Below are 26,190 nucleotides of genomic sequence, written 5' to 3' on the forward strand. Positions count from 1 at the left end.
TCTCAGAAGCTAAGAAGAGAGTTTTAGAGACTGTGTAATGGTTGCCACTAAGACATGGTTCAAATAGTTATTCTTAAAAATAGCGTTGGCAACTTTTCCTCCAAGCAAGATACAATCTTTGTCTGCATTCTCCCATAGACACAGTTGCAGCCTTCGCATTTGATTTCATCATTTCAAAATCCTAAATATTGCTGATTAAAGCTGCTGCAGTTGTGGTTATTCTGCAGCTATCTGCAGAGCTGAAAAGCTGTTATCTGCGTTTTTGCTTGCCTGTGCTCTGCATACGGATTGTTCCTCTGCTCAGGACTGGTGGGGTTTTGCGTCTGGTGCAGGTGTCAGAACACCGCAAGCTCTGTCAGGGTTGTTGTGCGTTTTCAGTTGATCTCATCATCTGCATGAATGTGAATGCAAAACATGGCAATATATATTTCACTTTCTCCTTTCCAGGTCAACGGTGACATTCCACCTCGATTAAAAAAGAGTGCCCATGAAATAATCCTGGATTTCATCCGATCGCGACCTCCATTAAATCCTGTATGTAATCCAGTGGGCTTCATTCCTAACAAAAATGTGGCTTTTTAAAGTATGTTTGTGTCCAGGGAATATGTTAAATACTATGTTTTCTGACATGGGCCTTCAAAAATACTGTCTTCTGTATATAAAACGTGGTCTCTCAAAGAACAGTGTGTAGTATCTTCCACCTACCAATTAATAGCTGTTATTACCAGCAGCCCTTTATCTCTGGGAAATCATAATGAATTGGGGAAAAATACAGTCCTCTTTTGTGAGTTTTACAATTGAGTGCATGTAAAATCATATCACAACATTCCACATGTTTTTCCAAAAAAGCATGAAATCTACATTCAAGGAAGCACCGTTTTATGTAAATATGACTATCTTTATGTCCCAAGGCCTCGGCAAGAAAACTGAAACCAACCCCACCACGGCCACGCAGCCTTCATGAAAGGATACTGGAAGAAATCAAGGCAGAGAGGAAGTTACGTCCAGTCTCTCCTGACGAGATACGGCGCAGCAGGCTGGGTAAGCACATTACTAGCTTTTACCTGCAGCATCCACAGAAAACTTCCCACATAAGATGCAGCAATATTTGTGATGTCTGTGAAGGTGTCACTGAAGATAAAACTGTTCTCATCCCTTCAGAAGAAGAAAGAACCTACAGGCTTTTCTAAGGCTGTGCAGTCTTTGGGCTAAGTTAGTTTTTAAAATAAGATACTCTGTGGTTCAGCGTGATTCGTCCATGTTTTTAATGTTAAGTAGTAGATCAATTTAATGGCATTATATTGTTTGTTGCACATGACAGTTAATGTTAGGTTTGCTCAGAATGGAATGAATATTGCTTCTTGCCTGTGCAATATTCCTTACGTACTGCAAGGATTCTTTACGTGTCTGTTTTTAATTAATTTTATTCTCTTTGTTTCCTGTTGTTAGCATCATCAATTTCCTTATTTTAATTTACAATCTGCTTTTATTTTATTTGCTGAATCTATTGCTTCTATTATGAATCAAAATCTTTGCTTCACTTTCTAAGTTATGGAACATGTGTTTGTATATATTTTCAGTGGGCAAGTAATGCAGACTTGCACTGCAAAGCATTTCATTTCTGCAGTGTATACGCAGAAACCCACTATGAAATTATACAAATATTATGCTTTCCAACAACCACCAATTTGCACTAGTCGAATGGTTCTGATGACAAAAGCATGATGAATATAGTCTTACATTATGACTTAAATGTCTTCCAAGAGCACGGTATTTATCTGTATCCAGAAAAATTGAGCTAGTTGAATTTTTGAAGGGCAAATGTGGCATCTTATGGCTGAAAAGCATGAAATAATCCACGTATGTACTCTCTGTCACTGCTTTTTGCAAAATATTTGTGCTTGCCACCTGTGCTTGAAGGCACTGGTCCAGATTCAAGTGGGTTGTGACAACCCATTGTCTGCAGAGAAAAACAGTTTCATCAGGCTTGCTTTGTTGCATTGTTTATGAAGTGCTCGGTAGAGTTTGGTGAATGCATGGGTGCATTTTTTAAAAGCATGGTGTTTTGAACGTTGTATCTTTGGGCCTTCCAGTTTCTGGTTTGGGTTCAATTTATGCCTGTTGTGTCAATTACTGTTTCTAATAGGCCTAGACATTTTTCTAAATGTAGGAAGCTTTTGAAAACGTGGAACAATTCCTTACTTTTCTTTCAGACATCAGTTTCAGTATTTTAGTTGTTCTCCAGCTGGGAACTCGGGTCAGCATCACGTCCTCTCAGGGGCAGCAAATTTGATCTGACAGATATTTACAATTTCTAACTGATATAAATAACATCAAACCCATTTAGTAAACAGTTTCTAAAAACCAGTATTACTGGTCAGGACTTCCTGGGCTGATTTCAGGGCTTGACTTCTAATGAAGGATACCTGTCTTCTACTAATTCTTCATTTTTTATTAAAGAATTAATTTTTGAGTACTGAAACTGTGTGTCGTGGGTTTGGCCGGATTGGCCAATCAGAACGACAGATGGCCCTCCTCCCCATCTCTCCTCAGAGAGGAGAGGAAAAGACAAGGAGATTTATGAGCTTAGAAAAAGAACTAAACTACTTTAATGAAAATAATAATATATAAGGAAATAGTAAATAATAATAAAATAATAAAAAATAAAGAAAAAAAGTATACAATATATACAAAATCATATCCAGCTCCCAGGATGACGATCGCGTCACCAGCAGACACAGGGAAAGTCCCAGACTGGAGTCAGTGACGGACAGGAGCTGAATTCCGGAACTAGAGTCAGGAATGCTCGGATCCGGATCAAAGGCAGACGAACAGACAGGGTCCTCCTCAGACATCGGCCATTGAAGAAAGAGAGCGAGCCAGAGCAGCCTTGCCCCTTTGATCCCTCAGCTTTTATACTGAGCGTGATGCACATGGGATGGAATACCCTGTTGGTCGGTTTTGGGTCACCTGTCCCATCTGCTTCTCCCTGCTGGTGGGACCCCTCTACGCTTCTCCCCTTCCGACCCTCTAACGGGGCAAACAGCGAAGTTAGCTGACCTTGGTTGTTATAGCAATAAGTATAAGCAAGAGCCTCTGTGCACACCATTCCTTGGTATAATCAGGTCTTATCACTCCGAGAGTGAAGAGTTTCTGAACAATATGCTGTTAATTTCAGACTTTAGTCAGTTAGAAGAGGCCCAACTAAAAAGTAAAATTACAAATCAGAAAATTGGTTTTGTTTTACCTCAAACCAGGACACTGTGGTAATTCCACTTCTGTCCAGTGATTTGTATGGATTAAATGCCATATTACTGGAGGTGTAAAAGGGGATGCATGCAAGTTTTATTTCCCAAGCGTTTATTTGCTGCTGGCATGAAGAAAAATAGAGCAAAGGCCTTGACGTAATTTTTTTCTTACATTGAAATATGAGGTTTTGTTCTTTCTCACATTGAAATGATTGTTATGTCCAAAGTTCCTTTTAGAATAAAATGTGCAGAATTGGGAATGGAGTTACAGATTCATAGAATATTTTGGGTTGGAAGGGACCTTTAAAGGTCATCTAGCCCAACCTCCCCCTGCAGTGAGCAGAGACATTTTCAACTAGGTTGGGTTGCTCAGAGCCCAGTCCAACCTGACCATGAATGGTTCCAGGGATGGGGCATCTACCACATTTCTGGGCAACCTGTTCCAGTGCCTCCCCACCCCCATTGTAAAAAATTTCTTCCTTTTATCTACTCTAAATCTACCCTCTTTTTGTTTAAAGCCATTTCCCCTTGTCCTATCACAACAGGCCCTGCTAAAAAATCTGTCCCCATGTTTCCTGTAGGCCCTCTTTAAGTACTGAAAGGATGCAATAAGGTCTCCCTGGAGCCTTCTCCAGGCTGAATAACCCCAACTCTCTCAGCCTGTCCTCATAGGAGAGGTGCTCCAGCCCTCTGATCGTTTTTGCGTCCTCCTCTGGACCCGCTCCCACAGGTCCATGTCCTTCCTGTGCTGAGGACTCCAGAACTGGACACAGCACTCCAGGTGGGGTCTCACGAGAGTGGAGTCGAGGGGAGCAATCACCTCCCTCGACCTGCTGGCCACTCTTCTTTTGATGCAGCTTCTTTTGAGTCATGCTGGTGACGTTCAGTATGGTACAAACAGATCTGCCCTATAGTTTAGATGACCACTGAATGTACTTTAATGTAACAACATGTAAGGTAATAAGGTTTAAGGATTATAAATTTAAGTAGAAACACCATGTGGGACACTTGCACCATCTGGACAGAAATATTTGTTGCTATTAAAAAGAAGACAAAAAAGAGTGTTAGAGTGAAATATTTGGGAGTATAAGGTACATTGCACATGTCCCAGAGTTATTGCTTGTTGCTCAGTTTATAGCAGGTCAAGCACACAACTACACTTGACTATTGGGGCGAGGGGGGCTGTACTCTTGCAGTTCCCCCTCTGTGATATGGGGGGTCCTATGGAATCTGTTTCCCAGCAGCCACGGGCTGTGTCCCTCTGCTCTGCACAACACACGCACACAGGTAAAGTCTTCTCTACCCTGAGCTGCCACTGAGAAAAGCCAGCCTGTGGCTGGCCACTCTCAATCCAAAACTTCTTTGGAAATGTTAATTTAATCTTGGTAGCTGTTCTCACAGAGGGAGAGTTTGAGTAGAGGAATTGGAGTGAGCTTTCAAATGACCTCATGAAATCATCAGAGTAAGCTATCGAGACAAACACAGCCTTGAGGTACGTGTCCTTTTAATGAAAAGCATGGATTTGTGACTCAAGCACGTTGAACTAATGGAGCTTGGAGAAAACTTTGTTTCATGTACGAGTTTTATCAACCTTCAGTTAGGAATCAGCATTAGGTGATAAACACCTTTATGCTTTAAAATGCGTTTGCCTTTATGCTAAGTTTGGACAGGGATTTAGATACTGTTTCTGTAGCTGTTATCTGTGGCTGGTGTTGTCTAGTTAATAAACTACAGGAAAAATACCCTGACTCCCAAATTTGGGTCTGAGTCAGCCACCTACTGTGTTCCCCACATAGATTCATTCTCACGAGCAAAACTTGTCCCAGCACAACCTTTTTTTAAACATCTTTTCGTGCAGTGGTACGTGTGGCTGACAGGCCCTTTCATACCAACTTGCATGTTTATCACCTGTCAAGTAAGACTGATAAGCTGATGTCAGTTTTGATGCGTTCTTGTACATTCTTGTTGCTGGGCTTGGCCTGCTTATTTGGATTAGAGCACTGGAATTTTATTTTCGGTTGAGAAATATTTTGAGTGTTTACTCCCTGAATTACACTGTTTAATGGGAAATATAGATAGGTCTTTCCATAAATAAAGAACATCCGACCACTTTCTCCTAGGAATAAAATGGTTAGAGTCCCAGAAAGAAGAGGATAATATTATGGATACGTTTTAAAGGCTGAGGTTTTTAAAAAGAAAAGAATCAGCACAAATCACACTGTGTTCAGCCTTTTTTTCCATCCTCTTCAAGGAAACTACTGCTCAAGCTTAGCTTGAGTGTCTCTCTTTATTAGTTTAATTATAATCATTGCAGATTAAGCTTAAAAAAATCAGAAATATCTTTATTTCAGGTCACTGAAACTTGTGTGAAATGTGGCTTTGTACTTTCAGGTTTTTTCAGCTTTCTTTCTCTTTGTCTCCTCTCTCTCTTTTCCCTTTCCCCTTCCTTTCTTTCATTTTAATTGAAAGTATTCCATTTTTAAGATACTTGCCTCTTGTTTTGATATTTGATTTGTTGAATTTCAAAAATCTCATTCTACAACTATACAAATATATTTATAATCGTTCTGTTTGCAAGTCCCATTTATGCTACTGTAGTTTTCAGACTTCGAGCTTTACTACAGTAAAGCAATGGTATGTCTGACACATTTTGGATTTAGGCAACAGAATCCAAAATGTCTCAAGTGGAGTTAATCTTTTGGTTTCGTTACCCCTCTGCTTTTCTAATAGCTGAATCATTTTCTTTTTGTTGTTTTTGTTTCTTTTTTACAGCAATGCGGCCACTTAGCATGTCTTACAGTTTTGACTTGTCAGGTAAAAGGTGCAACAACGCCTGACGTGGTTATTGTGCTTATTGTGAAATTTGTTCCATCTGTTTGTTGAACTCCCATTTAAGAAAGAAACTTGAAGGGATTCTTCCAAGATATGGTCAGTGAAAATAAAAATTAAGAGAAATTACTTATTAATACCTGCATTTCCCTTGCCACAAAAGGATACCTAGGTATAGGAAATAACTGTATTTCACCTGAAATAGAGTGCTGGAATTCTGTTTAAATAAATAACCAAAATAAGGTGGCCCACAGCTATTCCGAAGTCTAAAAAGGATTGCAGAATACAGTGTCACCTTCAAGTCTGATTTACTTATTTATTAATCTGACCTTTGTGTCTTTACACTCACTTTTTGACTAGCCCATCTTTTGCAGTACTTCATTTCTCACAAGGATCCAGAAACTGGTTTTGAACTCATCTATCTTCCTAGACTTAATGAAATACACCTATGAATACTAATCTAAAAAGGAACTGTCAATTCTGCTGTCTTTACTACAAATGCTTTGAGTTGTGAAATCAAAGATGTTCACTCAAAAGAGGCTAAACCTTCTTTACTGGTTAGCAAAATAAGTTGCTAAGATTTGCTGCTAACAGCTGATACAGAGGATCCGATAGCTGATCCTTCATCAACTACCTAATATCATATTTAAAGGTGCCTTGTGGTGGGCCATTAGTTCGGACATGCAGTAACTGTATGAACATGTTCTACTTCAGAGACAGCAACATCAAAGAGAGTTTGGGCCTACTAGCCAGAAAATAAATTAATTTCTCCCTCATCATGCACTAACTTTCCAGGATGCTCAGGCCCAAAGACTCCATCATTGATATTGGAAATATTCTACATTAGCCCCAAAGGTTTGCCCGCTGAGGAGAGCTCTTATGCTAGCTCTTACCTCATTTCCCCTAGGTGACTCCCAAGAAAAACACTCTCCAAATAAATCCATGCTCTCATTTTGTGAAGAAGCAACAGCAGCTGTACCCTTCCTGCTTCCTTCCAGTTGCACATAGAAACACCTCATCTGGGACTTTTGCAGAGTTTTCATCCTCTGTTTCTCCATGCACCCGTTAACCTTATGTGGTTATTTTCCCCATAGAAAGGCATCATCTGACTGAAATGCTAGCATATTGTGAACTGGAAAGACCATATAGAAGTTTTTTTGATTCCCCTACTATAAAAAATACAATAGTTTTGTAATATGGGAGCAAAGTTCACAAGTGACCTTTCTGCAAATGTGACTTCATGTTCTGACTGAGCCAAGTGAACAGCTTGCCACTTGTCTCCCTGCTCCCTCTCCTCCCCAAGCTCCCCTCTAAGGATGTGATTCCTCCTCTCTGCCAGTCCTGCTCATTTGTTCATGAGATGACCTGGTTAAATTCATGTAACCCAGGAACGAATAGTTTTGGGTTTTTTTAGCAGGTTGGCTTTCTGCTCTTCTGGTGATTTAAACCTGCCTACTATCTGATCAGATGATCAGAGAGCTGGCTGAGGGCAGACGATGAGCCTGGGCGGATGGGAGGAAGGAACAGGCTCTCCCTGTCAGAGGTGGTGGCAAGCTGTTAATCCAGCTCAAGCCCTCTTGTGAAACCTTACACTGATGGCGTATTGTACAGCTACTACAGCTGTCTGGTGGGATTCAAATTATGTATGTGCTTGGTATCACGTTTTACTCCACTGAAAACTGAAGGGTGCTCAGGGGGTCAGATAATAGTGTTAACAGCCAAACTTCAGTTTTCAAAAAGTATTGCTGCTTTCAGATATGCCAAAAGTTCCTTCAGTTTTAAGACGGTACAACTGAATGTGCCAGTGACCAACAAAAGGGAAATGTTCAGGTCTGTCCGTCTACGTGTGTCTGCTTCTTTTGCCTTTTATTTCTAAGAATCCTGAGACATCCTCATTTGTTTAAATCCAAACAGTATTTTGTAAAAGCTCCCTTCATAATCCATTAATTCATTACCATAATGTTTTTATTTTAAAGAATTAGCTCCATAGCAATCTATACTGTACTTGGATTTGCTCTTTTTGACTGACCATTGAAGAACTCTTCTTGTTTTCTTTGTCCGTCTTCCAAATGTGATTGTTTCTGTTTTTTTCAAGTCATGTGGTTCTCAGCAAATGGCGTGACTGAGTGATCTGATAAATTGTCTTTAGAAGTAAATTCAGGATGATTAAAACATTCCAGTTAGGTAGATGCGAGACACCAGATGAGCAGTACAAATGAATTAGATGGGTTGGGATGTTGATAGTAAGCAGATAAGTGGTAGTTTTGAATGTTGCTGCTTTGCGTGCTTTTACTTTTTTCATTATTTTCGAGTCAGGGAAGCTCTACTGTGCTTTCATTCTATGGTCACTATTTCCACATCCTTGCTTTTTCACTGCTTTCATTGCTCTCTGCTTGATGGAATTGCTGTCATGAAAAAACACAAACCAGCTGAAAACCAGAAGTGTTTCCTGCTAAGTGCTAAAAGACAGGTGCCAGGCTTTTATTATGCTTGCTGTCGGCAACTGGGATGATGCAGACCAGTTCTGAGAAGACTGTAGCTGGCACCGAGCCCGTGTAGTTGGTGTGTCACTCTGCCCAACTCCACACATCTGCCTGCTGTTGGCATCCTGAAGAGGAGAGGAGGGATGCCTGGGTCCTCCTTTTACACTGCTGATTCCTACTGGTAGAATAGAAGGAGCAAGCGTTAGCCACCAATGAGAGTAATCTGAGAGGTACTCGGGTATCAACTAAGAACCGGGGCAGTCATTGCCTGCTTCTTCTAATAGAAACATAGCTTAAAAGCAGCTTCAGTTCTATGCACTGTGTTGAACGTAGCTCAAAAGACCAGTTGTTCCCACTTCAGTTCTTACCTCAAAGCCGTATGTGCGTGGCTGCTTTGAAGCTATTACTTCAGGAACAGCTTGTACATTTTGGGTTCCGGGAGTGCAGGGAGAGAAGAAAAAGAAAACTGAAATGTTTGAAGCCAAACTTCACAGAGATTATTCCTGTTGTTCCCAACCCTGTGAGGTAATGTGTATCACTGTTGGCTTTACATGATCTGTGCCTCAGACCAGCGTGGAAGGAACTCTACCGGGTCCTGGTAATCTGTTAATTTAGATAACACAATAATAAATGTGCTGCAAACACCAGCAAAAGACTGGCAGTTTGATACAGTGATTTATTAGGTTTCAGGTTTGACTTCTTCATCTAAGTCGATTGGAAGAAACAGTGTGTCTCTCTTACCATTATTCATTATATAATCTTTCCCAGTATATTATCATCATCATATAGCTATATTGATTCTGCAAATCCATTTTAGCCTTCTTTTAAACTCTGTATAAATGATGAGGTTGAGGAGTACATTTGCTGTATAGAACAGAATTCAGGTTTCTGTTGTCATTATTTGCCAAGGAGAGCTGGTTAGGAGGCAGACAGCATATGGTTACATGACTGCTCTGGTTTGCATGTAGTCTGTGGTCTGATTAATTCCTTGTTTCATAAGAGACGTACTCTTACATGTAAATAAAGGTGCATTTCATATTATCCTAGGGTGGGTTTTTTTGTCTCCCCTTTCTTAAGGCTAGTCAGGGAAGGCCAAGACAAAGATCAAGTAATCAAATCAAGACCTTCTCTTCTTTCATTTGCCTGTTGTAATGATAGCTTAGAAGAAACTCAAAAGAAACCAAACATATTCATCCAATTTGCAGATACTGTTCGTTGTACTTGCTGCCTGACAACATGGAGAAATGACACTCTCCCAGTGTGTCTGACTCTCTAATAAAATCTTAACCCCAGGGTGTTACTCACACAAGCCCTTTTTTTTTAACAAATTTTGAATCATCTCCAAAACATTTAGCTGTTCTATGAAACTAGAGATTGTGCAACTACTACCCATTTTAAAAAAAATAAATTTAGGCGTTTGTTTCAAAGAATTGTCCGTTAATGTCTTCTGTCATATTCATTTTTATAAGCATTAGTCTAATGGTTGCTCCTGATTTGTTTATCCTGATTAATTTTATCTTGTTTATGATGATGTACGATCATTTGTCACATGGTGATGTTTCTGTTGCCTGAGTACATCACTAAAATAGCTTAAAGTAATCATTTCTTGGTCTGTAACTGCTAATGAATCCTGGATTTAATTCCAGAACAAGTTATTTTTGTTGAAGTCTCTTAGATGAAACTGTAAAATTTTATGATCCCTTCCTTAAATTATGATAATCCTTTTATTCATGTATATCCAGAACTGTAAGTGCAGGAATGATAAACTGAACTTGAGTACTGTTGTCAAAAGAGATTTTAAAAATACAATAGTTTTCTAATTTAACTGTTGTAAAATTCATTGGTTTATTGTTGTTTTATTCTTTAGTGCTTGCAAGTTGTAAAAAAAAAAAAAAACTCCCTGTTTTTTAGATTAGAGGAAAGAATGGTGATAAATGACATTTCCTGCTGAAGAGCCCTTCAAAACAAATAATATGGATTGTATTCTCAAGTCACCTAAAGCTTCTCTGATATTCCAAGAAGATTTTATAAGCAATATGTTTCTGAACAACTCCTACATTTGTGAGCTTAAATAACACCTGTTTTAGGCTTTGTAGATAGTGATTGGCTACATAAATTATCTCCAAAATGGATTAGAAATTTCCCTTTCTGGGGCCTAAAGAAATGGCGTCTAAATTCTTAGAAAACAAACAAAAGCAAAACACCAAAACAAAACAGAAAATAACAGAAAACTGGATATCCATTTCATCACCTGCTGTAGTGTTAGGGGATGTCTGGTTGATGTTCCTTCCTCTTTCCCCAGAGCTGTCGTATGTTTTATTTTTTGGAAAGAGGGCAATACTGTTGGTCTTTCCATCATTTTTATTCCAGTGAGTCCAACAATACTCACAGCCCGTTCTTCAGCCTCCCTGAAGAGGCAGGGGAGTCACCACCCACGGAGGTTTGGAGAGGAGGGACACCACCTTTGGCTGTTGTGTTGTTGGTGCCAGGGCTGCTTCACTGGACAGTCTGTTCAGGAACCGCCCTGTGCAATCAAAAGACAAATCAAAGGGGTTTGTCTTTCTCATTTGGGAAACCCTGAGCTTCTTCAATCAACTGCGTGCCAGCTAATTATGAGGTCTCAAGAAGTGATATTGGCAGCAGGGAGGTGAGGCAGTTTGGTTTTTGTTTTCCTGCTGTTGCTTTCTGGGGTTGTGTTGAGCGGCTGTTAGAGCAGGAATGCATTTGATGTGGAGGACGCCCATGCTGTACTCGCAGAAATCTAGGAGGAAAAAAAACCCATGACCTATAAGCCATAGTGCTAGTCAGGACACCCATTAGCAAAGCCTTTGAAGATAGGAACTAAGGGTTAGAGAGTCTAAGTCTTTGATTGCAACTCTTTGTAGGGAGGACCTGAAGGCAGTAATAACACTGTAGTACACCGATTCATGGGCTTGGAATGTCACCGTGACTTTAATAGTCCAAATAATTGCCTTTTCTTATACTCCCAGTTGAAGGTATGATTTATAGAGGAACTATAATACATCTCCTGTCCTTTCTAGCTCAGTTTCTAGCATTTAACAATAACCTAATTAGTTCTTTAAAATGTATATTGATTTAACTTATTCATCTTCTTATTCCCTTTTAATAGCTACTCCGGTGAGAATGTTGTAAAACAGACCTACTACTGCAACTGGGGCTTTGTCTAGACTGTGTAGCTTTAACTTACCTAGTGCAAGAACAGCTTTTATCAATGCAAATTGTGTTGTAGCAGCAGCGACCGTGTCTGTTTATTCCAGGGCAGCTATGTAAGTAACTCCAAACGATGTGTGAGTACTTACGTTTTTGGCATTGGGAATATCTGGGTGATATCATTTCTCTGTCATAGTCCTCCTGGTAACCTAAGGTACAAGTCATTTAACCTTCTGTGCTTCTTTTCACCAAGTGTAAAAATGGGAATAATAACTCATCATTACCCTGGTCTTAAAATACCTGGAGGTACTTTGTTATTACAAGACTGGGGAAGGAGTCCTATAATTACACGGGTAGAAAAACACATTTGTAGAAAGACCAGATGCTTAGGCATATATGCAAATGGAAGATTAAAAGCTTCTCTTCCTTCTCCCTCCCGACATAATTTCCTACAGATTGGAATACTGCGCTTTGTACTTTTACAGGGATAAAACTGATTTATCAGACCGAACTCTAAGCTCTCCTAAAATATCAAAGCCTAGGTCATTATCTTAATGTCTAAGCTAAGCTAGGCTAAACACAGCAAACCCAGTGCTTATGTTATCCGAGATGCATCTTCATTGCACGCTGGCAGAAATCCCAAGTAATTTATTCAGTGGAGTTACATCCTTGTAAAACTCATGGAGATGAAAATAGAGCTGGAACTTTATGTTTCTGCTGTTACGTGAAGATTTGACATCACAGACATGTTTTTAATACAAACGACCATGCAAACCTAAGAATTGTGCATATTTTTGATGAATGCTAGTTATTTAGCTCATTTTCATTCCTTTTCTGTATACTGCCAAGTAAAGTGTAATTCTGTCCTCACAGGAAAAACTAGGTTTACTCCATGGTAAACCTTCTAATTTCAGTGTGGCGTTGTCTTCAGATTCATTAGAAACCCACTTGTCCAGATACGGTTGTGCATTCTTATTATGCTTGTTATATGGTTAATTATAAATTTAAGGAAGAATATTTTTGGTTTTAACACAGGATTACTTTGGTATTAGTCTGAGGTTGGTTTTTAGTATTTTGCACTGCTGCTTTTTCCACTGCTTTCATTCTTTCATCTTGCTTCTGTACCACAAGCCATTGCCTGTAGTTTTCTGAGCAATGTATTGCTAAAGTGAAATAATTGCACACATATAACTATCACAATATTTTTTTCCCTTTTGTGTGTATTGCCTTGACAGTAAGATTTGAGAAGGCAAAATAAAAATTAGGTCCAAACACCTATTGTTCTGTTTCTTTTGCTAGATGTATCTACGCCAGAGGCTGGAAGAAAATTATTGGATGTCTCTGTAGTGAACGGTGGTCTGGCACCACAAGGAAAGCAGAACGGGGCCACGCAAGTGACAGTACAACGCAAGAGACTCCTTAAGGCTCCCACGTTGGCTGAACTTGACAGCTCAGATTCAGAGGTAAAAAATCAGGACACAACTTGCTTCTTGATTTGTCAGAATTGAGTCGTCTTCCTTAATTTGCTGAGTTGATCAGATGAGAAGTGACTTTCCAGATTATAATCTGAATTTTCCATGACTGCTTTGTCAACCTGCAGAACTTCAAAAGCTGATCAAAAGCATTAGATCAGACCTTAAAAATGACAATATTTTCTAAAATGTTAAATGCTAATTTTGGCCTTAAACCCAGTATTTACTAATTTTTCTAAATGCCCAGTATCTGCCCACAGCGTATATGTAGCAATTATGCATTTGGGACTGCAGGCAAATTTGTTGCACCCTTCTGGCACCCGTGCAGAAGCTGTCGCTAAAGGCCTCAGACGCGGAGGCCAGCCTCACCGTACCAGCTGTTAAATAATGAGCGTCAGCTGTCCCAGAGGGGTTGAAGTTTGGTGCAAATGTCAGTGCATTAGTTTGCAATATAGGCTTGGGAAGTAACACCCAACAAATGTTTCACAGACAACAGGCAGGGACGAGCAAATACCACTTAGATGGAGAAAAAACTTCGAATCCATCCTCTCTCAAATGGAGAGTTAAAGATTTAAAAAAGCATAAGAAGGACAGAGGGTTTAAAAAGCTCTCTCTTAAAAGCTGCATTATAAATGATCCTCAAGAAGTACCAACATTACATCCTCAAGAATGAGCTTTGTTTTCTGCACCAGTACTATTATTAATTGAGTTTGGACCTTTCTGAAAGTTAAGCTGTCTGGAAAGCACATGCAGGCGGGGTTTATTCATGGAGGCTAATTTTAGCCTGGGGAAGGCAGTCTTCCTTGACTCTCTTTCTCTCTAATAAATAGGGAAGGAGGGATTTCCTGACAGGGCGCTTACAAAGGCGCCTAAGCTGAAAGATAGGAGGCTGAGGAGAAATATATGTGGGGAGAAATTTATCTCTTTGCATACCTTCTTGATCTGTGAAAGGTTGAGCCTCTTTGTACTAGGGGTTATCCTATGGGTGGCTTGTGTGGGTGCATAATTTGGTGCATGTATTCTGAAAGCAGAAGGGATTTGCATTCTGAAATCTCTCAGCAGTCTTTAAAATTACAATGGAGGCTATAAGAGGTTTTGTTAATATGAATGAAGCTGGGCAGGATGCAGGAATATTAAGACCTGTCAATGAGAGCTGGATCTTGAACTTACAGCTTCCCAGCTTGTAGCTAATGCAGTGTGATATTTCACGTGGAAAAATGAGCAGAAGTCATTAAAAGAAAATTCTGTAAAGGGAAATGTGAAGTGATCCTTGGACAAGAGAAAAATAAGATGTCTGTCTGTGACTATTGATTAGGGAATACCGTGTAGACAAGCAAAGTCATATAGAACAAGCTCTGGAACATACAGCAAAAGATAAATTGAAAATAAATCAGCCACATCGAACTGTCACAGAAAACAGATGCTGTACTGGTTTGAGTCAACAGAAGTAGCTGGTGAAGCAATTAAGATGATTAAGATGCTCAGCAGAATACTGGTTGGGGCTCAGGAACAGTGCTGAAGTAGTGTAAATAAACAAACTGAAGGGAGTTTGGGTGAAATTTTCTGAGCTGGAGAGGGAGGTGGGACAAAGAACATTTGAAGAAAGTGGCGATCGCTCTGTCAAAATGTCTTATTTCTTTGCTGACTTTTACTGTGTATGTAACACACAGAAGAGCGTATGTGTTGTCCTGATCGCCTATAAATGACTCGGACACCTCTTTGCCTGCAATTTGAATTGGGCTTAACCTATTTAGAGTTACTCACTGGGAGTTAAATTATGACTATGTTATGCCCTAAATTACAGGCTGCAAATATCTGCATTGCTGAGCTGAGGACCTCCAAATGAGCTATGATGCAGATGCATTTCCCCCACCCCCCACCCCGCATCCCCTTTGTTCTTCTCTCAGCTGTGTTGTGATGCTGACTACGCCCCAACACTCAGTATTTCCAGCCAGAGGTGAAAGGGAAAGTCTGATACAGCCCTATGCCCGTTTGCTGGCAAGGATGAATGTTGTATAACCCATTCCTGCTTCCTGTGCTTGCTTTTTTCTGCATCGCCGCTAGAATCACAGTTTCAGAGGGGGAGCAGGAAGTGCCATTTTGCTTTGTGTGGCTAAAAGAAGTAGCAATCTAATAGTGATTTTTGATACAGATATAAAAATGGTATCTTCCTAATGAAGCTAGAGTTATCCGGAGAAAAATCAATTCAGTAACATATTCAGATGTTTTAAGGTGATGCCTTTAAAGCTGCAGCTTTCTCAGTATGTGTAAAATTCTAATTGTTTAGCTGTCTGTGGAGAAGTGCGCGGTCCAATCTCAAATGTAAAATGTCAGATGGTCTACCATAATACTCAATGCTTACTCTGTTGATACAAAGAAATTCATACGATGCTTCATCAATACTTCCTGCACAAGTTTTCATTCTTTAAAAAGCCTTCCATGTTTGAGAAATTGTAGGACGATTACAGAATTTTCAGTGCATGTGTTTTTGCACAGAAGAAGTTACTTGAAATGACAAACCAGGAATACCTGTTGTCTAAATAGAACGATACATCAAATTTAACATACTCTTGGCTTCCATTCTCCCTGGATTGGTTGTTTATACTTACTTATTTTTTATATTTAACCATTGGCTCTGACAGTTCATTTGCTCTCATTCTTTAGAATAAGAAATGTGGCTCCTGGAATCTTTCTTGTATGTCTTTACCATAGAGAAGCACCTTACTCCTCTATTTTTGTCCATTTCTTTCACTCTGTGAAAGAGACTCCTAGGCCACTGGAATAGCCAGTGTTCATCCATTACTAATGAAGTAGCTAGAAATCTTTCACAAAAATGGGAGCAAGATGGAGACACCTATGTGCTACCTAGTTTTGCAACATGTGACAGACATCATGTCCATCTCAAGTTCAGAAGTGGAATGAAGATTGGTCAATAGCTATTTCTTTCCATTGAAAGGTGGCAATTAGCAAAATCAGATGGACATGTGAAACGTTTCTATAATCCCTATTTTACAGTTTTATGTTAAAAAATATATGGGCTTTTGATATTTTAAGTTGTGCACCTTGTTTTGTCTCTCTTCTCTCTGTGCCAGTGTTTCAAACAGAGGAAAAATGGAAGAAAAAAGAGAACAAAACCCCCAGAAAAGCATGTAAATAAACTCAATACACAGACCGTTGCTTGAATCATAATTCGGTCTTTTGTAAGACTCTACAGCATAAAATGCCGACAACTGAAGCACTTAAAATTTTTGGTCAGGACTAGGAAGGGCCCCACAGAACAAGAGACTTGTCTAGAGCACGGATTGCTTGGATTGTGTTCCAGAGACAGCTCTTCCCCACCTGCTCCTCAGAAAGTCCTCTCTGAAGCCCTGGCTGCTCTTAATTTGTAAAAACGAGCAGCATGCCACCATGGTTATGTTTTTTTTTTTAATTGACAGCCTACTTAGGCTTTGTCTTTGTCTTAGCTTGTTAGCTTCTCTGGCAATGGGTAAGTAATCTTCCACTCAGAAGAAGCTGACTTCTACAAAGTGAAAAGTTTAGTAGTTCCCTTTTACATGGGTTATTCTCTTTCACAAAATTTAAATGTTTGACTCTAGATTTGTGAACACTGTTTCACCCCTTCCAAAGAACAGTGCAACCAATTGTCTTACAAGGTCTCCAGTGGTCTTTTAAGGCAACCATGCAACATGAAGCAGTGAAATGCAAAGCTGTCTGAGCTAACTCTGTGGCTATGCTGTCCTGGTTTCTGGAAGTAAAAAAACCGATGCAGTTAAATGTGCTGTTCAAACTTCCCTCCAAGCTTCTCATCACAACTGTTTCGCAGGGTCACTCTTCATGTGTTAAAGTGAGTATATTGTTTTGGGGTCTGAGCTAGTTGAGTCCCTTTGCAAAATACTGTGTTGTGGCATATATGTGGGAACAGTATACATCACAGTGTCCTCGCGTACAACGAGCCCTTGGGCTAAGCACAGAGCACAGATCACCTGATGGGAATTTGTAAAGGCCTCTGTCCTGTGATGCATGGAGTTCATTGAGGTGATCCTGCCAGCTTTTTTTTTCCTGACTTGCTGTTACCAAAGAAGGCAATCTTTCAGCCAGTGGAGGTTTTCCTGCTTGCAGTTTATGTAACTAAGGAAATTTGTGAGAGAGAAGCTCAGACACTTGCTGGATTTTAGAGCAGATCACTTGTTTGATCTGTAAATCTTGACAACTTAAATGATGTAAGTCTCCTTGGTTAAAAGCATTCACATTAGAGCTAAAGAGCATTCACACTCAGTCCTTCAACTCTGTTCCTTTGGGAGGCTCCTGTGATGATCTGTATCTCACTGGTGTCTGGTGGACAGAGGTTTTAGGTAAAAGCAAAGGGTTTAATAATTTGGGTGGCATAATGCTTTAGATAGCTGAAAGGTGTTAGTCAAAGCCCGTTTCACTTTCATTTATCTTGCAGGAATTGCTCTTGGCTGTTGTGGTGAAACATGCTTATATAATGAATGAGATTTCTTTTCTATACAGAAGAAAGGAGGTATGCACCAAGATTAGGGATTAGAGAACAGTGCAGTGGAGATCAGATTAATTTCTCTCTACCTGAGTCACTTGTATGAGTGGCTCTCCATCCTTTGGAAACCAGAGAAATCCAAGCGCTGATTCCTTGCTAGTGTGAGTTATAAAGTTGAGTTAATGTATCTCCTGTAGCTGCAAATCCTTAAAAGTTCTTGAATACAATGAGGAAAATTAACAGATTACAATGGATTCGTGCACGTCTCTTCTGATCTTGTTTTTCATGCGATAGTTAAGTACACTGAATTACAAACAATGTACCATTTTTTCCAGTTTCTGAAAAAATTGAGTGTTGAAAATTCCATTTACTCAATGGAATCAATGCGTAGAATCAATGTTTTTCTCCGGACTTCTTCTAGGGCCTTGTGAGTGATTGAGTGGTGCAAAATACCTGTACTACCTTGTGATTTCTGTGTGTTAAGAAGTAGTAAGAGAAGGAAGAACAATCCGTGAGGAATTCTGTTTCTTTTTCTCTTGCCACACAGGAGGAATCAGTGCACAAATCAGCGAGTAGCAGCAGCATCTCCCCCTCACAAGTGGAAGACGCCTCTCAAGAAGGTACCAGCAGCAGAAAGAGTGAGTTTTGATGAGAGCCTAGTGGCTGCTTTTACATGCTTCTGTTGTCTTCTGTTCTATGAACTTAGTCTGAAACGTTTATAGAAAGCTTAAACTGAGTGGTGTTAATGGAATAAATCTCTAAAGCTGAACCCTAGAACCTGCTGAATAGGTCAAATGTGATTAATTAATGACTGGAAGGCATTAGCCTCCACTACATGTGGATATCTTTGTGAAACAGAAGGTTTCATACTTGATGTGGAACTGTAGAGGAATGGGGGGTGAATGGGTGGTAGTTTAGCTATACTCGTCTCATAAAATAATTTGTTGCAGCAGAAATGCATTCTAACCTAAGACCAATTTAAATGTTTCCTTCATCTGTGTCACCATTGCAGTGAATGTACTTGTTTGAAAGACACATAGCAATCACCAGTATTTCTCATAAGTACTTACTGGGAAGAGGGGAGGATCTGTTCGTTTTTTCAGATGTAGCTATTGTAGGCTTTACCGTGTAACAATATTTTTCATTTGTTTCAAAGTATTTCAGTTTCACTGGAAAGGTTTTGTAATGAAACCTGTGATCTATGCATGCATTTTATGTGCACAATGGTGAAATAAGTAGAATAAGCCAATACCCTGAAACACTGAGTTTATATACAGTGATAACTGGATGGTAGCATGCCTGTATTTGCTAAGTTTATGAGTATTTCTATTCTCTCAGTCTGAAAAACGTGATGAATGTGATACCTGTCTTGAAGATGCTCTGAGTACGATGTGTAATTTCAGCCACCAATAGTGGATATTCTAGAAAATCAGTGGCTAGTTTAAGTACTGAGCAATGCTATCCAACAGTCTGTCTTACAAGAACTAATTTTTTTATACTGGTTGAATCTTTAGTGCCTCCAAAGTTCTTGCCCATATCATCTACACCCCAGCCTGAGAGACGGCAGCCACCTCAGAGACGACACTCCATTGAAAAGGAAACGCCAACCAATGTGAGACAGTTCCTACCACCTTCAAAACAGAGCTCCAGATCACTTGTAAGTGGAGTGGGTGGTAGGAGAGAGAAAAAGAGGCATGCTAAGGGTATAATGAAAATTAAAACTTGGCTTCAGTGTGATTAGAACTTGACTCAGAAAACTCCTCAATTCGGAAACAGCCCTTGGCTCCTAAAGACGTTTTGATATCAAGATTTGAACTTTGTCTCTCTAGCATATTTATCCAAAATGCCAGGTACAGGTGCCTCAGAAAACATTTGCACTTTGATTAGGACTCTGGGTAAAGCCACGTGTCTTGATTTTATTTCAGAATGTTACCAAAACAGACGAACTTCACCTTACTGATTTTCCATTTGAATAGAGACGATTCCAAAGCAGTGGATCTATTTTGGGATTTGGGGGAATTTTCTAGTTGTTGGAAGTATTTTAGTTAATGGCTGAATGAATCAAATGGTTTCTTTTCTTCCCACCTTAAGAACTTGTGTGGTAATGTTTATACATGTGAACACTCTTTCGGTAATCTAAAGCAAGGTTTATCTGTGTTGCTTTGTTGAAGTTACTGAGGCAAGAACCTGTATTACTGCTTGAAAAGAAAGTACAGTACATTTGATCAATTAGCTTTAATTGAGAGCTGTTTTCCAACAGAGTATAAACAGCAAAGGGTATGAAATCCTCGTTCGTTTATGCTGACGTACTGATTAGTGCTTTGTAATTTCATGCAGGATATGTTCCTCGTCTCTTTTCCTACCAGCAGGGTTTTGAAGTATGCCCCATGAGGTGCTGGTGAATAGAGAAATCGATAAACACATCCTAGTTTTGAAAGGAAGGGAATATTCATTCGCCCCATCTTTTAGTGCAGTGGTATTAATGGGCTTTGAAGAGTGTTCTTGCTGGCCCAAGAGATGGTGGCTGGGATCCAAACCTATTAGATGAAGTTGAATGGTAACAAGAAGATAATCTCCAAACATCCCCACAACATGCTTCCTCCTCTTCTTTTGAGAGGGTCTGCTGGATTTTGTTTATCATATCCTTCAAACTAGAGTGTAGTTTCTCATTCCAAGTGAAGGTCAGGTAGTAGCATGTTGATAAACACGAGTAGACTTCTGCCAAAGTGAACCTGGAGGAGGATGTATTGCACCAGAACCAAGCTGGAGGGTTCCTTCAGCACGCATATATAGACACTGCCAGATAAAATGGATTGCCCTGTCATCAGCTGCTGCACTCACTATATGTGGAAGCACAAACTTTATTTTCTGATAGGCCCAGAGTCATTCACAGGCATATGGTTTAAAGGGAGGAGGGGAGAAAGCATTATATGTTATACTGAGGCATTTGCTCAGTCACACTTTCAGTGTATCTGAACATGTTTCATCGTGATATTGATCTCCTGTGTATTTGAGAGGGGATCACGCAACTTAAAAATCTTATATATGAGGCTGTTTTTTTAAATAGGTCAACCAAGTTCTTAACAGGACCTTTTTGCCCACATACGTATTTTTGCTCTGTCAGTCTCTTCACTGACATATGCCTAGAAACATATACACAAAATAAAACCATTGCAGAAAAAGTAATTCAATTATTCCATTCCCCCCTAAAAATACTAAAGGAAAAGGGAGAAAAAGGCATTAGGTAAGTCAGGCTAATGTGGGAACGCATGGGAAAGGTTTTACTAGTTACTTTTGTGCTTGGTTTTTTGGGGTTTTTTTGTTTGGTTGTTTTTTTTTTTTTCATCTTTAGAGAATTGTCACCTAGCTTGGTTTTGACTATGAAGCGAGAAAGAAAATCAGTAGTGAAATGATGTTGTGTTAATAAGAACGTATTTTATTTGATGCCTAGAGAGCTAATTCTTTAACTTGGCAATAGTGCCCTCTAGGGTGTGATGGACAACTCCCACAATACTTTTGTTTTTCGTTTTGGTAGATGGTTTCTGACATGCTGGCAACGGCCCAGTTCCACGCTTTGGCTTACTGCGAGTCTTTCCCTCCCCAGAGAGACGCCAGCTTCTTTCAGTGGCTGCGCCAGATGCTGCATATGTAACATTGCCGTTCCTGGAGCGAACGCTTCTCAATAAGTGTAGAATATTATTTATTTTTTTTTATTTGACTTCACGCTTCTTCATCCCTTCCTCCAGGATTGATGGAGTTTCATTTCTTATCACCTGCTCCTGTGACCGCAGTTTCTCTTCAAGGTGAAAGAGACCTCGTCAATAAATAGCCCTCAATGCCAGTGAAAGCAGGCAGGGGTTTGCTACAGTCTCTTAGCAGGATTAGCAAGAAACTGCTCTGTCTTGCATACTAACGATGGTTTTGTGAACTGGCATCTCATCAGAGTTAGACCTAAGTAGGTGGGGAGGGGAAACAAGCTTGGAAAAATGCCAAACAGAGTCCTTTTGATATGTCACCCTCCCAGTGCCACACGGAAAGGCAGGGCAGCTCAGTGATTTTGGGGGTTCAGCCCTGGTGGTGTGCTTACTATAGTGAGCCGACTTGATGCTTACTCAGGGGGATGAAGCCAGTGTCCCGAGATGTACATATGGATGCCTTTGTAGTCTGTTTACTTTTTTCATTATTATTATTATCCTTTTTTTCATGACCCAAAGGACCAAAGCTAATGGTTTCATTTATACACAGCATTCGCTTCTCTGCTTCCTATCTATTGTTCAGGTTCCTAGGATAACCAGTTTATTTCCAAGGATGACTTTCAGACCACTTTTTTCAACTATGCAGACAGCTTCTCTGCTCAGCTCTCATCCCATTGAAGCAGCCATGTGTGGGGTGGCAGGGGCTATGTACTATCTCTGTGAGAGAGCTTTTGCCAGCAGGTGGAAACCCGCAAAGGTTTGCCTCTTTTTTGCTGGCTTTGGAAATCACCTTCACCAGCATGTTCCCTCCTAGGGGAGCACTTCCTAAGCTGTGGCAAGAATTAAAGCTTAGGCTGGGACATTGCACCTGATTGACGTTGATTTCAATGTGTGTAGGATATTTGTGTGTCTTCAATCACCTCACGGGGAAAAGAAATCAATTCTAAAGGACAGCAAACTAAAAATGCAACATCACAAGATTATCAATGGGACAGACCTTAACTGTTAACAGCACGTGAAGATCCTGCAGCAAAAATCCAGCAAAACTATTGTAATCCTTGGACTATGTTGAAAAGAATAAGGTTTTATGAGTCTTACAAGATACACTATGCAGAACGGAAGGGCATTTGCAATCTGTTTTACTTGAAAACCTACATATGGTTTTGGTCCTCAGCACATTTACGTATCAGAACTTGCAGAATAACTCATAACTATGTACCAGGGAAGGCAAATCCACTGAAAAGAAAAACGAGTTAATTTACCCCTATGTAGAAGTGAACATGAATAATTTAATTTTTTCCTTCTTTTTTGTGTCCCAACCAATACGTGAAAGTGTGAAACCTATTGCAGGAGAGTTTATAGTTGAGATTTCCAGCTGACTTCTTAGAAACTTTTAGTCTGCAAAAGCAACAAGAGTTTAGAGTACTTGACTAATTGTGAATTGCAGAATTTAGAGACCAATCTGGCACTTGTTCATATTGCAGTTTACTAGGGCAGCTCATTTGAATGCCCAGTGACATCTTTTAATGAGAAGTTTTAAAGGAATATATTAGTGTAAAAATGTGTTAGTCATAAAGACCTATTAGGTGTGTGTATGCTGAGAATGACCTGCAAAGCACTTTATTTCACGTTATGGATATGTAATTCTTACTACCTGCTTTTCCTGAGTAAAACAAAATTACACAGATGATACACCTTCAGGTATTACGGTGTTTATAATAAGATTGCACAGTCAAAGTGTTAAGCCAATTCTCATGAGGATCATGGAAACTTCAAGTTCAAAATAGTATTTTTAAAGCAAGATTTTTTTTTTTCCCTTTAAAAATAAGAATACTGACTCGTCTTTAATATTAAATGAGTATTGAGTACAATTCCAGAAAATCAAGACCATTCAAACCACATTTTGTCTTTAGTGTGTTCTGTTGTATGCAAGTGTTGCAGAAAGCTGAAGTTCTCTCCCTTGCAGCTGCCCAACTTGGGTGCAGGTTATTGTTGGGAGTTTGAGCAATAACTCTAAAACATCATTGTTTAATGACGTTTAGTCAGAGCTTAGCGTAATTTTAATTAATTTCAATGCCTTAGAGCTAGTGTTGAAACAAAAGATTTTCTCGTGTACTTATTTCTATTCTGAAAAGGAAAAAAAAAATAATCAAGCATTTTTCTGAAACCAGAATAATATTTATCTTTCATTTAATGTTGCATTAACATTTTGTTGTCCTTGTGTAACCTCTGGAATTAAAACATTAGCATTTAAACATGTGAACATTTTCTATGTTTCCCCTGTTGCCTGCTAGCTATTTCTATTTGCTTTAGAGATAATCCTTTTCGATTGGTACAACAACAGGCCCACACTGTCCCCCTAGTGCCTGCTCTACTCCTATAGCAGATCCACAGACTTTCTTCAAAGGAGCAGTATTCCCTGACGTCATCGTTCTGTAAATTAAAGGAATGGGCGTTCATGAGGGGGAGGAAGAGCTTCAAGTAAGAAATTTATTTCTAAAGGACTTAAAGCTCTGATTGATTACAGGCATTCAGTCGGCCTCATTCACCTTGGGCAGTTTCTCTCAGTCTCCCACGATGCAGAACCGAGAGGTTTTGCTGGCATTGTGTGCGTCCCGCTTTCCCACCCACTTCCTCTCCTCTCTCCCCCCAGCCTGCAGCCGTGCCTTCTCCATGGCGAGGCAGTTGCTATGGGAAGAACCCCGAATGAAAGGCTGGGAGCTGCTGGTTAGCCGTAAAGTTGCTCATAAGGAACAGAAGTGATTTTGGTTTAGCTGTGCAGTTTTACACCTCAGAGCAAATTGCAGTTGCTTTTGATGTAGTTCGTTCTTTCCAGAAAACTTAGCGATTCTATACCCCGGAGGTTTAGACGGCAAATCTAACAAAGTTAACTCAATTCTAGTCTTTTGTGGGGTACCTTAAACAGAGTGAAGTTTCTTTGTGTTCCCTTTCTAGATAGGTAAGACAACAGTTTTTAAAAATGTGGTGGTTCCTAAATGCTAATGTTTGCCAGGTCTGCAACGTAGAAAGATTTTCTTTTTAATCTAACGGAAAGACAGAACAGACCTCTGAGTATGTGGAAATGGAGCATTTCGCTACTAATCCGATTCATCATTTCAATTTGCAAACGAGATCTCCAAACTGTCAGCCACCTCTTTGTATTTGCAGGAGAAATTTCCTCCGTTTATTCAGAGCGCATTGCATGTCATTGTCGTTACCCCACAGTAGCCCCTCTGGGCTGACTGAAAAGGTTCGCTAAGCATAAAGCGATGGGAGTTCCCACAGAGGTTTCTGTCTTTCTGTTGGAAATGTATAATCAACTACAGGGCTGGATTACAAATTGGGTTGGTGCTTTTTTATTCTCTGGTACCAAATGCAGGAGTTCTCTACTCAATATTCTCCTAAATGCTGTAATACAGAACAGACACAAAATTTTCTAAGTGGGAAGTTGTGTTGTTGGTCTCTATCGGAGACCAGATTTGAGACTCAAGATTTGAGTCTCTGCCATTAATAATGCAACACTGGGTAACCAGTTCTTCTGCTTTCTATTCGAAGATTATTCTATAAAGCTTAAATTGTCGCTGTTACTTTCCCGGGACAGAAAGGAGAACTTTTCTGCCTGAACTGCCATAACTTTTTGTAGTCTTGGTGGGATTCTGATCATGTGACCACCAAGATGTGGTACCACTGAATAAAAATTTCTGCTAGAATGGGCTACTAACAACTTTCCTTGGCCACTCCGGGCACCACAAAGTCTCAGAGAAATCGCGTGACTTCAAACAATATAATTAATAGTAATACCATCTGCCAAATTACCTTTTCCCTTTCAAATTACAAACCCGAATGTCGATTGGTTTGAAACAAATCTTGGTGATAAAAGACAAACAGAGAGAAGGGTCAGGTGGTTTGAGGAGGAAAAATGAAGAAAACCGTCATTGTTGCGAAGGCTGAACATCAGACCATTGAGATCACACTTACGCAGTCTCCGACGGTTTGAAACTCATGTGATGCCCATGAATGAGCCAGTGCTATTCCAGTTTGAAGGGAGAAACCTTCTGTTTCTGGAGCTACTAACCAGGTGTCTGGTTGTCTAGGTTGAAGTCTGGAAGAAGCCATTTGGCTTTGAAATAATACGGGGTTTTTGGCTTCCAGGAGGAGTTCTGTTACCCGGTGGAATGTCTGGCTCTGACGGTGGAGGAGGTGATGCACATCCGTCAGGTGCTGGTGAAGGCGGAGCTGGAAAAGTACCAGCAATATAAAGATGTCTACACTGCTCTCAAGAAAGGAAAGGTAGGGCTGGGTCTGTGGAGGATCCGAAGCTTATTGAGCGAGGCCGGTCACACAAGCCTCCCATTTACACCTTTGTTTCTTACCCTGTGTTGGAGATAAAGAAGGAATATCCACCAAACTCCCCCTAAATGTATAAGCATATGGGTTGGCTTCCTCGAATTTTGTGCAGAAACATCAAAACTTTTCATGGAAATGCCTGATTTGTTTAGATTGCCTAAAAACGCAGTAGTGTTTGCAATTATCAGAGTGTATCTGTATGTGTATGTTTTAAACTTTATTGAGTAAAGTGATTTCTGTCCCCGTGCCTTCCGCAATATTTCTATTCCAGAAAATAGAATAACAGCTAGCAGTAGGAAATTGCAGCAGGTTTTTCATAATTATCCTCACTGTCAAGCAAAGAGGGAATGAAAGCCTTTAGGGAAGTCAGACAACATGTGACGCCAGAAGGAGGTTTAATATTAGAGAACCCATTGACTAACACATTTTTTTTTCTGTAAACTGCAGGTT

At 39.9% G+C, this 26,190-nt stretch overlaps 1 protein-coding gene across 2 annotated transcripts in view; it reads left to right on the forward strand.

The window, feature by feature from the left end:
- SPIRE1 (spire type actin nucleation factor 1) overlaps positions 1–26,190 on the forward strand; it is a 131,229-nt gene that overhangs the window by 101,586 nt on the left and 3,453 nt on the right. Inside the window, exons 7-13 of one of the 2 annotated variants that reach the window (XM_074576589.1) lie at positions 448–534; positions 912–1,041; positions 6,021–6,062; positions 13,031–13,194; positions 18,246–18,336; positions 19,213–19,355; positions 25,546–25,683. In XM_074576589.1, the coding sequence (XP_074432690.1) occupies positions 448–534; positions 912–1,041; positions 6,021–6,062; positions 13,031–13,194; positions 18,246–18,336; positions 19,213–19,355; positions 25,546–25,683 (795 nt within the window). The remainder of the gene's footprint in view (positions 1–447; positions 535–911; positions 1,042–6,020; positions 6,063–13,030; positions 13,195–18,245; positions 18,337–19,212; positions 19,356–25,545; positions 25,684–26,190) is intronic. The other variant, XM_074576590.1, reaches the window with a different exon arrangement.

Source organism: Larus michahellis, chromosome 2, assembly GCF_964199755.1.
Source record: "Larus michahellis chromosome 2, bLarMic1.1, whole genome shotgun sequence".
Taxonomy (NCBI): Eukaryota; Metazoa; Chordata; class Aves; order Charadriiformes; family Laridae; genus Larus; species Larus michahellis.